Source organism: Centropristis striata, chromosome 19, assembly GCF_030273125.1.
Source record: "Centropristis striata isolate RG_2023a ecotype Rhode Island chromosome 19, C.striata_1.0, whole genome shotgun sequence".
Classification (NCBI taxonomy): Eukaryota; Metazoa; Chordata; class Actinopteri; order Perciformes; family Serranidae; genus Centropristis; species Centropristis striata.
This window is the reverse complement of record NC_081535.1, coordinates 7,146,878-7,160,682: the sequence shown is the minus strand read 5'-3', so window position 1 is coordinate 7,160,682 and position 13,805 is coordinate 7,146,878. Positions and strand designations below refer to the sequence as shown.

General features: G+C 40.7%; 2 protein-coding genes and 2 non-coding genes across 4 annotated transcripts; all 4 read right to left on the bottom strand.

Moving 5' to 3' along the window:
- Positions 1-572: 572 nt before the first annotated feature.
- trnag-ucc (transfer RNA glycine (anticodon UCC)) lies at positions 573-644 on the bottom strand. Its single transcript has one exon. It is a non-coding gene; the product is annotated as a tRNA-Gly (tRNA).
- A 1,514-nt stretch (positions 645-2,158) lies between these two features.
- LOC131992910 (early endosome antigen 1-like) lies at positions 2,159-5,408 on the bottom strand. The gene has a single exon (XM_059358620.1). The coding sequence runs from the start codon at positions 5,168-5,170 to the stop codon at positions 2,159-2,161; it is 3,012 nt and encodes a 1,003-aa protein (XP_059214603.1). The 5' UTR covers positions 5,171-5,408.
- Positions 5,409-8,647: 3,239 nt separating this feature from the next.
- Positions 8,648-8,719, bottom strand: trnag-ucc (transfer RNA glycine (anticodon UCC)). Its single transcript has one exon. It is a non-coding gene; the product is annotated as a tRNA-Gly (tRNA).
- Positions 8,720-10,234: 1,515 nt separating this feature from the next.
- LOC131992909 (myosin-9-like) lies at positions 10,235-13,145 on the bottom strand. Its single transcript, XM_059358619.1, has one exon. The coding sequence runs from the start codon at positions 12,905-12,907 to the stop codon at positions 10,235-10,237; it is 2,673 nt and encodes an 890-aa protein (XP_059214602.1). The 5' UTR covers positions 12,908-13,145.
- Positions 13,146-13,805: the final 660 nt, after the last annotated feature.

The window sequence follows — 13,805 nt, the reverse complement described above, 5'->3', positions numbered from 1 at the left end:
TAACTAATATCAAAATATCTGTTCCATAAATTCTGTATCTTGTCCAGGTGGATCATAAATGTTCAGTGTCACCGCTTTATTCTCTACATTTCCTATTACTAACAAATATCTCCCTTCTCTGTATTTTACATTTCAAGTTTAAATGGGATGTTCTTTTTAATGAGGATAGCAACTCCTCTTCTAGCTATACTGTGGAATGATGCAAATATCTGAGTTTTTTTCAAACTTACCATATTCCTCGCTATCAAATGTGTTTAATGTAATAATATAATAGCTCCAATTTTTTTCAGGTGTTTTATAGGACCTTAAGATTTATGAAAACTTGACACACAGTACTACGCTTCAAATGAATCTTCAGGTTCCCAGTTTTCAGATTATGTACAGCTTCTATGTGGCATCTACTGTTGACCTGCTATCTCCCCTTAAAGACCCCCTGTCCCAACTAAAAAAAAATAGATATATGGGAGAAGTGGAGTGGAAGAAGCATATCATTTTGTCTGATTTGGTGAAATGTGTCTGCTCAATGTCCTTCAGTCCTGTTTACAAGCCTGAACTCTGTGACATGAGAAATTAGCGCTGGCCAGGAATTGAACCTGGGTCAACTGCTTGGAAAGCAGCTATGTTTACCACTACACCACCAACGCATATGATCTGTACAGAACACTGATTAAGACTCAATGGAGAGCTTTTTCACCATCCAAACAAGACGGTCCCATACAGCAATAGTTGTAGGGACCAGTGCTCTTCTTCCTCTTCCGGACGCAATTTCGTCCTGCTACTAGTCCTACAACTTGAAGAGTTGCAGGACAAATTATATATCAAAATGTGCGGTTTGATCGGGATGGAAGTGCTATTACTTTCCTCTCAGAATACGAATTTTTCACGACGTAAGACGCGAAAAACTGCCCTAAATTTTGCATTGAAATTAATGGGACGGCCGAAAAAAATTTGCGAAAAAGAACAATAATTGGAGATTTTTAAACGTCTACTTCTCCGGCATAATTTCACCTAGAGACTCCATTTAAACATTAAACAGTAGACACAAGTCTTGTGTATCGGTGTATTAATCCACGTTTCGATAGGTCATATCGTTTTTTTATCAATCCCTGTTCAATGACCATGATCATTTTTGGAGAAATTCTAGGATTATAATGGGTATGTATTGCATGGAATGTTCGTGTCACAGTGTGTGACATCATCGCCAGAGTGTAAAAAAAATCATGAGCCCACCAGTGATCATGTCACATGTTGATTACAAAACAGTGTGTAAAATACCATTTGGAACATGTTTTATTATGTAAATTCATTTTATTTTTTCAGTTTCAGTGTTATTTGAACCATTACATCATAATTTCACAATATTATACCCTCTCTATTAACCCGGGCTTGGGACCGGCATTGATGCTGCACTAGCGTGTCTCATCAGAGGCTAGATTGGTTTATTGTTGTTTATTTTTTATAATTTTGCCGGTGTTAAATTATGGGAGAAACCTGAGCAACCAGGAGAAAACGCTACATGAGATCGTCACTGACTCATTTTGATCGTTTTTTCAAAATATATACTATATATTTACAGGAAAACCTGAGCGATCCAGGAGAAAACCCTACACTGACTCATTTTAATCAACGTTTTTTCGAAATATATACAATATATTTACAGGAAAACCTGAGCGATCCAGGAGAAAACCCTACGTTTTTCCGAAATATATAGCCTACTATATATTTGGTGGAGTGGGGGGAGAGGAGTTTTTTTTAATAAATATATACATTTGGCCAATTCAGAGTGTTAAATTAGCCTGTATATTTACGGGAAACCCTGAGCACCAGGTGAAAACCCAACATGAGATTGTCAAAGAGGGGGAGAGGAGTTTTTTTTATTAATATATACATTGGGCCAATTCAGAGTGTTAAATTAGCCTATATACTTTTGGGAAACCTTGAGCACCAGGTGAAAACCCAACATGAGATAGCACACTGATCCTGATCAAACCGCACCTTTTTATTTATAATTTGTCCTGCAACACTTCAAGTTGTACTAGTCCTACAACTTGAAGAGTTGCAGGACAAATGATATTTCAAAAAGTGCGGTTTGATCGGGACCGTTGTGCTATTACATTTCTCTTTCTCTCTACTTTTTTCTCTTTCTTTCTACTCCCTCTTAGAAGAACTTTCTGTACCACTTCTTTTTCTTTTTGCCGATCTGGCTCTCTAAATCTTCCAGCTGGGTTCTCATGGAGCTCTCGTTCTGCTGCCACTCCTGCTCCTTGTCCTGCAGCTTCTGAAGGAAGGAAGACTTTTCATCCTTCCACTGGATTTGATGATTGTCCAGCTGCTGCTCAGCCCGCTTCAGAGCAGCCATGAGGTTCTTATTTTCTTCTTGCTTCACCTCCAACTGGGCAAGTTGTGTGGCTTCTGTTATTGCCAACTGTGCTGTGAGGGAAGTCTTGTCCTCCTGCCACTGGAGTTGTCCAATCTTCAGCTGCTTCTCAACCTCTTTAAGAGCAGCCACAACGGTGTTGTTGTCCTGTTTCTTCTCGTCCAGTTGAGATACATAGGATGCTCTGGTCTTCTCGCTCTCCTCGAGCTGATCTTCTAGCTTTTTCTTCAGTGCAGCGACAGTATTAATGTGTTTCTCTGCCTGCATCTTCAACTGGGCGTGATGTGTGGCCTGGGATTTTTCCAGCTGTGCCAGAAGGGAAGTCCTTTCCTCCTTCCACTGAAGATGTCCAATTTCCAGCTGCTTCCCAACCTGTTTAAGAACATCCTCAATGGTAGTGTTGTCCCTTTTTCCCTCGTCCAGCTGTGCTACGAGGGAAGACTTGTCTTGCTCAGCTTCCTTCAGTGAAGCCATGAGGTGACTATACTTGTCTTTCTCAGCTTGCTGCTGAGCCCTCTCATACAGCAGAGTGTTCTCCAATTCCATCTCCATTTTGGTTTTTTCCACAGCAATCAGCCTCTTTTCAGCACGGAGCTCGTCGTTCTTTGCCTCCAATTCGTTTTGGAGGGCCTCCTTCTCTGCTTTCAGTTGCTTTGCAGACCGGAGCCATTCTTCAAGCTTTTTCTTCATTTCAGTCATGGTGTTCTTGTTTTCCTTGGTCTGCATCTCTATCTGGGCGAGATGGTTGGCCTGGGATAATTCCAGCTGTGCCATGAGAGAAGACTTGTCTTGTTCTGCCTCCTTCAGTGAAGCCATGAGATGACTATTCTGGTCTTTCTCGGCTTGAAGCTGAGCCATCTTATTCAACAGATCGCTCTCCAATCTGTTTTGAAGCTGCTTTGCAGACCGAAGCTCCAACTTCAGAGTCTCAACTTCAGCCTCGAGCTTCCTGTTTTCGTCTACCTCGCCGTTCAGTTGAGCCAGACAGGAGGTTGAGGGGTTCTGTGTCTCCTTCCAAATAGACTCTTTTTCCTGCTCAAAGCGATGACGTTCAGTCTCCAGCAGATGTTGTGTTTTTTTCAGGTCTGCAGCAAACCTTGTAGTCTCAGCTTTCTGTTCTTCTAATTGGGCTTGATGGAAATCCTGCATTTCTTTCTGTTTTTGGAGAGTTTGAGCCTTCTCCTTTTCCAAATAGCTATCCAACTCCACGTTGTTTTTTGCCGCAGCCTGAAGCTGCTTTGCAGATTGAAGCTCCAACTTCAGAGTCTCCACTTCAGCCTTGAGCATCCTGTTCTCGTCTTCCTTGCCGTTCAATTGAGCCACACAGGAGTTTACGTAGATCTGTGTGTTCTGCAGGATGGTGTGTTTTTCCATCTCATAGCGATTACATTCAGTCCCCAGCAGATCTTGTGTTTGTTTCAGGGCTGCTGCAAACCTGTTAGTCTCTGCTCTCTGTTCTTCCAATTTGGCTTGATGGAAATCCTGGATTTCTTTATGTTTTTGGAGAGTTTCCACCATCTGTCTACACTCATGGTGTAGCTTCTGAGTTTCAGCCTTCTCAATTTCAAAATGTCTCTTCAGCTCAAAGTTCACGTTTGGCAGAGCCTGAAGCTGCTTTGCTGACTGAAGCTCCAACTTCAGAGCCTTCTTCGCATGTTCTTCAGCTTCCATCTCCAGCCGGGTAAGATGTTGTTTTGCCTCCTCCAGTGAAGCCATGAGATGACTATTCTTGTCTTTCTCCGCTTGCAGCTGAGCCCTCTCTTTCCACGGATTGCTCTTCATTCGCAACTCCAAGTAGTTTTTTTCCATAGCCTGCTGCTGCTGCTTTGCAGACTGAAGCTCCAACTTGAGAGCCTTTACTTCTTCTGCCGTCTTTGCGTCTTCTTCGGCTTGCATCTCCAGCCCATGTTGTTTAGCCTCTTCATGTGAGGCCATGAGGTGACTATTCTTGTCTTTCTTGGCTTGAAGCTGAGCCCTCTTTTTCCGCGGATTGTTCTCCAATCGCAACTCCGAGTTGTTTTTTTCCACAGCCTGCTGCTGCTGCTTTGCAGACCGAAGCTTCAACTTGAGAGCCTTCATTTCTTCTCTCATCTTCTCGTGTTCTTCAGCTTGGGCAAGATGAGTGGCCTTGGATTTTTCCAGCTGTGCCACGAGAGAAGACTTGTCTTTCTCAGCGTCCTCCAGTGAAGCCATGAGATGACTATTCTTGTCTTTCTCCGCTTGCAGCTGAGCCCTTTCTTTCCACGGATTGCTCTTCATTCGCAACTCCAAGTAGTTTTTTTGCATAGCCTGCTGCTGCTGCTTTGCAGACTGAAGCTCCAACTTGAGAGCTTTTACTTCTTCTCCCTTCTTTGCGTGTTTTTTAGCTTGCATCTCCAGCTGGGCAACATGTTGTTTAGCCTCTTCATGTGAAGCCATGAGGTGACTATTCTTGTCTTTCTCGGCTTGAAGCTGAGCCCTCTTTTTCCACGGATTGTTCTCCAATCGCAACTCCGAATTGTTTTTTTCCACAGCCTGCTGCTGCTGCTTTTCAAACTGAAGCTGATCTTTATGGGCCTCAATCTCAGCTTTCTTCTGCTCCAGCTCTGCTTGTAGATCTTCGGTGTTGGAGGTCTGATGTTTGAGATCCTTTTGTCCCTGAAACTGATCCATGTAATTGGCCAGCGAGTTTTTCTGGATGTCCACGGGGCTGTGGTAGAATTTAATTGGGGAGTCATACTCCATGTTCTCCAGCATTGCTACCTGGTCGATTATAACCGGTCCCCCCCGTCTTTGTTTTCTCTTACCTGGCATTGTCAAAGTAACCTGTCTTATTTTCTTCTAAAGTGTACTTTGGAATAACAATAAAGTGATCTTGGAAAAATCTTCTAATACTCTCGGAACCAAACTGTTGAAACTGATTGAGTCGAACTGTGCTTGGACTGAAAATTCTGTCTGGTATACACAGATTTAGATCCAGCATCCTGTGACATCGTGTGATGACATCATGAGTTCTTATCCTCATCAAAGCATTAAAGAACCAGAATCCTGGTGACATCAGATGATGACATCATGAGTTCTTATCCTCATTAACAATACCCCCCCCCCCCCCATGCATAAAACATTTTCGGGCACAAGCCCTGAAAATGTCATGTAAATGTGATGAAATGTGTGATATATCTTCATAACAATCTGATCTTTGTCTCATCTATCCTCTATTTGATCAAAGCTCAACCAAAAATATTTACTTTGGAGGACGACGAAAAGGATGAAGATGATATCATTCCCCCATCTTCTCCAGACATCAGTGAGTCCTCGGACAGTGATGTTGTCATCCAAAGACGGAAGAACACACAACACATAACATGCATAACAGCTCATGTGAGTGGTAAGAATGGCATAACTTGAAGCACCTGCCCTGTTAGCAACAAGTGTTCATGAAAAGTAATTTAAAAAACAAGTTTAAGTAATAAAAGTGTTGGAAGAGCTGTTAAATATATGTTCTGAAGTAATTATGAAAATAAATCTGAAAACACATCAGTTCTCGATTATGAATATACTAGAAATTTGATCATGAATAAAAATTGAATGTCCGAAGTAAAAAATGTGGCTTTCATCAAGAATTCAGCTCCATGTTTTGCAGCATTCACATTATTATTATTCAACATTCAACATCAAATGTATTGCTAGAAATATTTGTCTCTCAGAAGTAAACATAATTCTGAACTGTAAGACTTACCTTCTAAACAGATCTTATAGAGTATCGTTTTTGTATTGAATTCTGAACCACACATTGTGTGTGGAATCATATCAGGAGATGATCAGATTGTCCCATTCCTAGAATATGCTTCATACTTTTATCAAAAGAGAAGTGACCAGTTTGAGCAATTCCAGCTGACCTTAAGACATTGTTTGATCTCATTTCTGGTGTTCTTTTGTTTTTATTTTATGTGTTTTTCAGTGAAAGGGTCAGCTGAGGTTATCAGAAGATAAAAAAGTCTTGAAGGCCAAAAGCAAACTCCTCCCTTTGTTGATGAAATATTAAAATGCAAGTGAGCTTCTTTGTTCAGTTAAAATTCTGTTATGTTATTGAGCAAGTTCAGGCTGTGAAAAGGCTGTGAGAGTACAATGTTTGTCAGTCAGTTCATTACATTTGTTGTAAGCTTTAACAAATGTAGTTTTGCTGATAAAGAGCGATAAAGTTTATATTGAGCTCTGCAGCTTTTATATTTTTTGACTGTGCTTTTTTTTTTACTAAATATTGTACAGTATTTTATATTGTGCTGTTTTTTGTTTTATTCAGGTACTATTTGTTGTCAGCCTTGATAATAAATGAGGTATTTGTATTTGTGCTGTCTTTGTTATTCAACCACCAAAGACAGATCCATTTATTCAATGGTGTAACCCATCACTTGTTCACTGCAGTAGCTATGTGCTATAACATATTAACTAAGTGTGAAAAGGAGGCAACTTTAGATAAGGGAACATGTGTTGGCTAATAAGTGTCCAACTATTAGTGAATTAGTAATGATCAAGATGTCACTTTAGTATGGGGAACATATTCTAAGGAACAAAGACTTAATTTAGAGTTATTTGGACTCTATTAACACTTGTGGTTTTGTGTTTTCTTATGTAAGAACAGACCATATTCATTAAGTGGAGAATAACTATTCTTGTGGTACTACCACCTTATAAAGTCCATACAAAGTAAAGCATATTAAGATCTTAACTCATATACAACTTCCTTACTTACTTCTTATAAGCAATAATTCAGAGGTTATTGAGGGAAAACTCTTAGTTAATGGATTACTGATTGTATAATAACGCCATACAGAATAAGGCATTAATAAGTACTTAACAATGACTAATTAAGAGCCAATATGTTACTAATTTGCATGCTAATAAGCAGCTAATTAATGTTGAATACGTGTACCCTAATATAAAGTGTTCCCAAATAAAAAAAACAGAAATTTTTACTTTTTACTGGCGGTCTTTTATGATATTACTGCAAATATGCTTTTTATTTTGTTTTAATTGCCAAACAAAATAATTCCTTTCAAACCTCTTCAAATAATGACCCAGAAAAAGAGTTTGGGACAAAGGAACCTGTCTAATGAGGTCACCAGATAAGTCATTAGGGGACCTTTAGCTTTATCGAAGGTTCATGAAACTTTTCGACCACAACCACCTACTCAGCCAAATCTGAAAATCTGGCTGATTCAAGAGTAGGATGCCTGCGAAGAGCACAAATTCCTCTACAATCTGTACTAGAAGTTATTTATAAAAAGTGAAAGTTGTGGAGAAGGAGGACAGGTTGTTTGAAGAAAATTCAGATAATTTCCCAGCTTGTCTTCACTCTAAGTGTGATGTCATCCACTCTAACTCTGAACATTCCATCCAATACACAACCAATATAAACTCTGCAACCTTCTAAAAAAAATCACAAAACTTAAACTTTGATTTCATGAAAACTGTGTGACTGATCAAAATGCCCATTTGGCCCAGTATAGGTCGGAGGCTTGTGACCCATTTAAACTATAAATAGTTTTCCTACATTAAAGTATAGCGATTTGGCACAGCCCCAAAGTGAGGTGTTTCTGAACCCTTTTCATCTCGATCTACTAATTTCAACAGGACTTTTGTGAAACGTTGTGGAAAATACAAAGCAAACTATTTCAGATTATTGTGCACTTTTTGGTGAGGATTCCCTTTGCCTCTGTAACTAATATCAAAATATCTGTTCCATAAATTCTGTATCTTGTCCAGGTGGATTATAAATGTTCAGTGTCACCGCTTTATTCTCTACATTTCCTATTACTAACAAATATCTCCCTTCCCTGTCTTTTACATTTCAAGTTTAAATGGGATGTTCTTTTTAATGAGGATAGCAACTCCTCTTCTAGCTATACTGTGGAATGATGCAAATATCTGAGTTTTTTTCAAACTTACGATATTCCTCGCTATCAAATGTGTTTAATGTAATAATATAATAGCTCCAATTTTTTTCAGGTGTTTTATAGGACCTTAAGATTTATGAAAACTTGACACACAGTACTACGCTTCAAATGAATCTTCAGGTTCCCAGTTTTCAGATTATGTACAGCTTCTATGTGGCATCTACTGTTGACCTGCTATCTCCCCTTAAAGACCCCCTGTCCCAACTAAAAAAAAATAGATATATGGGAGAAGTGGAGTGGAAGAAGCATATCATTTTGTCTGATTTGGTGAAATGTGTCTGCTCAATGTCCTTCAGTCCTGTTTACAAGCCTGAACTCTGTGACATGAGAAATTAGCGCTGGCCAGGAATTGAACCTGGGTCAACTGCTTGGAAAGCAGCTATGTTTACCACTACACCACCAACGCATATGATCTGTACAGAACACTGATTAAGACTCAATGGAGAGCTTTTTCACCATCCAAACAAGACGGTCCCATACAGCAATAGTTGTAGGGACCAGTGCTCTTCTTCCTCTTCCGGACGCAATTTCGTCCTGCTACTAGTCCTACAACTTGAAGAGTTGCAGGACAAATTATATATCAAAACGTGCGGTTTGATCGGGATGGAAGTGCTATTACTTTCCTCTCAGAATACGAATTTTTCACGACGTAAGACGCGAAAAACTGCCCTAAATTTTGCATTGAAATTAACGGGACGGCCAAAAAAAATTTGCGAAAAAGAACAATAATTGGGGATTTTTAAACGTCTACTTCTCCGGCATAATTTCACCTAGAGACTCCATTTAAACATTAAACAGTAGACACAAGTCTTGTGTATCGGTGTATTAATCCACGTTTCGATAGGTCATATCGTTTTTTTATCAATCCCTGTTCAATGACCATGATCATTTTTGGAGAAATTCTAGGATTATAATGGGTATGTATTGCATGGAATGTTCGTGTGACAGTGTGTGACATCATCGCCAGAGTGTAAAAAAAATCATGAGCCCATCAGTGATGAGGGTCACATGTTGATTACAAAACAGTGTGTAAAATACCATTTGGAACATGTTTTATTATGTAAATTCATTTTATTTTTTCAGTTTCAGTGTTATTTGAACCATTACATCATAATTTCACAATATTATACCCTCTCTATTAACCCGGGCTTGGGACCGGCATTGATGCTGCACTAGCGTGTCTCATCAGAGGCTAGATTGGTTTATTGTTGTTTATTTTTTATAATTTTGCCGGTGTTAAATTATGGGAGAAACCTGAGCAACCAGGAGAAAACGCTACATGAGATCGTCACTGACTCATTTTGATCGTTTTTTCAAAATATATACTATATATTTACAGGAAAACCTGAGCGATCCAGGAGAAAACCCTACACTGACTCATTTTAATCAACGTTTTTTCGAAATATATACAATATATTTACAGGAAAACCTGAGCGATCCAGGAGAAAACCCTACGTTTTTCCGAAATATATAGCCTACTATATATTTGGTGGAGTGGGGGGAGAGGAGTTTTTTTTAATAAATATATACATTTGGCCAATTCAGAGTGTTAAATTAGCCTGTATATTTACGGGAAACCCTGAGCACCAGGTGAAAACCCAACATGAGATTGTCAAAGAGGGGGAGAGGAGTTTTTTTTATTAATATATACATTGGGCCAATTCAGAGTGTTAAATTAGCCTATATATTTTTGGGAAACCTTGAGCACCAGGTGAAAACCCAACATGAGATAGCACACTGATCCCGATCAAACCGCACCTTTTTATATATAATTTGTCCTGCAACACTTCAAGTTGTACTAGTCCTACAACTTGAAGAGTTGCAGGACAAATGATATTTCAAAATGTGCGGTTTGATCGGGACCGTTGTGCTATTACATTTCTCTTTCTCTCTACTTTTTTCTCTTTCTTTCTACTCCCTCTTAGAAGAACTTTCTGTACCACTTCTTTTTCTTTTTGCCGATCTGGCTCTCTAGATCTTCCAGCTGGGTTCTCATGGAGCTCTCGTTCTGCTGCCACTCCTGCTCCTTGTCCTGCAGCTTCTGAAGGAAGGAAGACTTTTCATCCTTCCACTGGATTTGATGATTGTCCAGCTGCTGCTCAGCCCGCTTCAGAGCAGCCATGAGGTTCTTATTTTCTTCTTGCTTCACCTCCAACTGGGCAAGTTGTGTGGCTTCTGTTATTGCCAACTGTGCTGTGAGGGAAGTCTTGTCCTCCTGCCACTGGAGTTGTCCAATCTTCAGCTGCTTCTCAACCTCTTTAAGAGCAGCCACAACGGTGTTGTTGTCCTGTTTCTTCTCGTCCAGTTGAGATACATAGGATGCTCTGGTCTTCTCGCTCTCCTCTAGCTGATCTTCTAGCTTTTTCTTCAGTGCAGCGACAGTATTAATGTGTTTCTCTGCCTGCATCTTCAACTGGGCGTGATGTGTGGCCTGGGATTTTTCCAGCTGTGCCAGAAGGGAAGTCCTTTCCTCCTTCCACTGAAGATGTCCAATTTCCAGCTGCTTCCCAACCTGTTTAAGAACATCCTCAATGGTAGTGTTGTCCCTTTTTCCCTCGTCCAGCTGTGCTACGAGGGAAGACTTGTCTTGCTCAGCTTCCTTCAGTGAAGCCATGAGGTGACTATACTTGTCTTTCTCAGCTTGCATCTGAGCCCTCTCATACAGCAGAATGTTCTCCAATTCCATCTCCATTTTGTTTTTTTCCACAGCAATCAGCCTCTTTTCAGCACGGAGCTCGTCGTTCTTTGCCTCCAATTCGTTTTGGAGGGCCTCCTTCTCTGCTTTCAGTTGCTTTGCAGACCGATGCCATTCTTCAAGCTTTTTCTTCATTTCAGTCATGGTGTTCTTGTTTTCCTTGGTCTGCATCTCTATCTGGGCGAGATGGTTGGCCTGGGATAATTCCAGCTGTGCCATGAGAGAAGACTTGTCTTGTTCTGCCTCCTTCAGTGAAGCCATGAGATGACTATTCTGGTCTTTCTCGGCTTGAAGCTGAGCCATCTTATTCAACAGATCGCTCTCCAATCTGTTTTGAAGCTGCTTTGCAGACCGAAGCTCCAACTTCAGAGTCTCAACTTCAGCCTCGAGCTTCCTGTTTTCGTCTACCTGGCCGTTCAGTTGAGCCAGACAGGAGGTTGAGGGGTTCTGTGTCTCCTTCCAAATAGACTCTTTTTCCTGCTCAAAGCGATGACGTTCAGTCTCCAGCAGATGTTGTGTTTTTTTCAGGGCTGCTGCAAACCTGTTAGTCTCTGCTCTCTGTTCTTCCAATTTGGCTTGATGGAAATCCTGGATTTCTTTATGTTTTTGGAGAGTTTCCACCATCTGTCTACACTCATGGTGTAGCTTCTGAGTTTCAGCTTTCTCAATTTCAAAATGTCTCTTCAGCTCAAAGTTCACGTTTGGCAGAGCCTGAAGCTGCTTTGCTGACTGAAGCTCCAACTTCAGAGCCTTCTTCGCATGTTCTTCAGCTTCCATCTCCAGCCGGGTAAGATGTTGTTTTGCCTCCTCCAGTGAAGCCATGAGATGACTATTCTTGTCTTTCTCCGCTTGCAGCTGAGCCCTCTCTTTCCACGGATTGCTCTTCATTCGCAACTCCAAGTAGTTTTTTTCCATAGCCTGCTGCTGCTGCTTTGCAGACTGAAGCTCCAACTTGAGAGCCTTTACTTCTTCTGCCGTCTTTGCGTCTTCTTCGGCTTGCATCTCCAGCCCATGTTGTTTAGCCTCTTCATGTGAGGCCATGAGGTGACTATTCTTGTCTTTCTTGGCTTGAAGCTGAGCCCTCTTTTTCCGCGGATTGTTCTCCAATCGCAACTCCGAGTTGTTTTTTTCCACAGCCTGCTGCTGCTGCTTTGCAGACCGAAGCTTCAACTTGAGAGCCTTCATTTCTTCTCTCATCTTCTCGTGTTCTTCAGCTTGGGCAAGATGAGTGGCCTTGGATTTTTCCAGCTGTGCCACGAGAGAAGACTTGTCTTTCTCAGCGTCCTCCAGTGAAGCCATGAGATGACTATTCTTGTCTTTCTCCGCTTGCAGCTGAGCCCTTTCTTTCCACGGATTGCTCTTCATTCGCAACTCCAAGTAGTTTTTTTGCATAGCCTGCTGCTGCTGCTTTGCAGACTGAAGCTCCAACTTGAGAGCTTTTACTTCTTCTCCCTTCTTTGCGTGTTTTTTAGCTTGCATCTCCAGCTGGGCAACATGTTGTTTAGCCTCTTCATGTGAAGCCATGAGGTGACTATTCTTGTCTTTCTCGGCTTGAAGCTGAGCCCTCTTTTTCCACGGATTGTTCTCCAATCGCAACTCCGAATTGTTTTTTTCCACAGCCTGCTGCTGCTGCTTTTCAAACTGAAGCTGATCTTTATGGGCCTCAATCTCAGCTTTCTTCTGCTCCAGCTCTGCTTGTAGATCTTCGGTGTTGGAGGTCTGATGTTTGAGATCCTTTTGTCCCTGAAACTGATCCATGTAATTGGCCAGCGAGTTTTTCTGGATGTCCACGGGGCTGTGGTAGAATTTAATTGGGGAGTCATACTCCATGTTCTCCAGCATTGCTACCTGGTCGATTATAACCGGTCCCCCCCGTCTTTGTTTTCTCTTACCTGGCATTGTCAAAGTAACCTGTCTTATTTTCTTCTAAAGTGTACTTTGGAATAACAATAAAGTGATCTTGGAAAAATCTTCTAATACTCTCGGAACCAAACTGTTGAAACTGATTGAGTCGAACTGTGCTTGGACTGAAAATTCTGTCTGGTATACACAGATTTAGATCCAGCATCCTGTGACATCGTGTGATGACATCATGAGTTCTTATCCTCATCAAAGCATTAAAGAACCAGAATCCTGGTGACATCAGATGATGACATCATGAGTTCTAATCCTCATTAACAACCCCCCCCCCCCCCATGCATAAAACATTTTCGGGCACAAGCCCTGAAAATGTCATGTAAATGTGATGAAATGTGTGATATATCTTCATAACAATCTGATCTTTGTCTCATCTATCCTCTATTTGATCAAAGCTCAACCAAAAATATTTACTTTGGAGGACGACGAAAAGGATGAAGATGATATCATTCCCCCATCTTCTCCAGACATCAGTGAGTCCTCGGACAGTGATGTTGTCATCCAAAGACAGAAGAACACACAACACATAACATGCATAAAAGCTCATGTGAGTGGTAAGAATGGCATAACTTGAAGCACCTGCCCTGTTAGCAACAAGTGTTCATGAAAAGTAATTTAAAAAACAAGTTTAAGTAATAAAAGTGTTGGAAGAGCTGTTAAATATATGTTCTGAAGTAATTATGAAAATAAATCTGAAAACACATCATCAGTTCTCGATTATGAATATACTAGAAATTTGATCATGAATAAAACTTGAATGTCTAATGTAAAAAATGTGGCTTTCATCAAGAATTCAGCTCCATGTTTTGCAGCATTCACATTATTATTATTCAACATCAAATGTATTGCTAGAAATATTTGTCTCTCAGAAGTAAACATA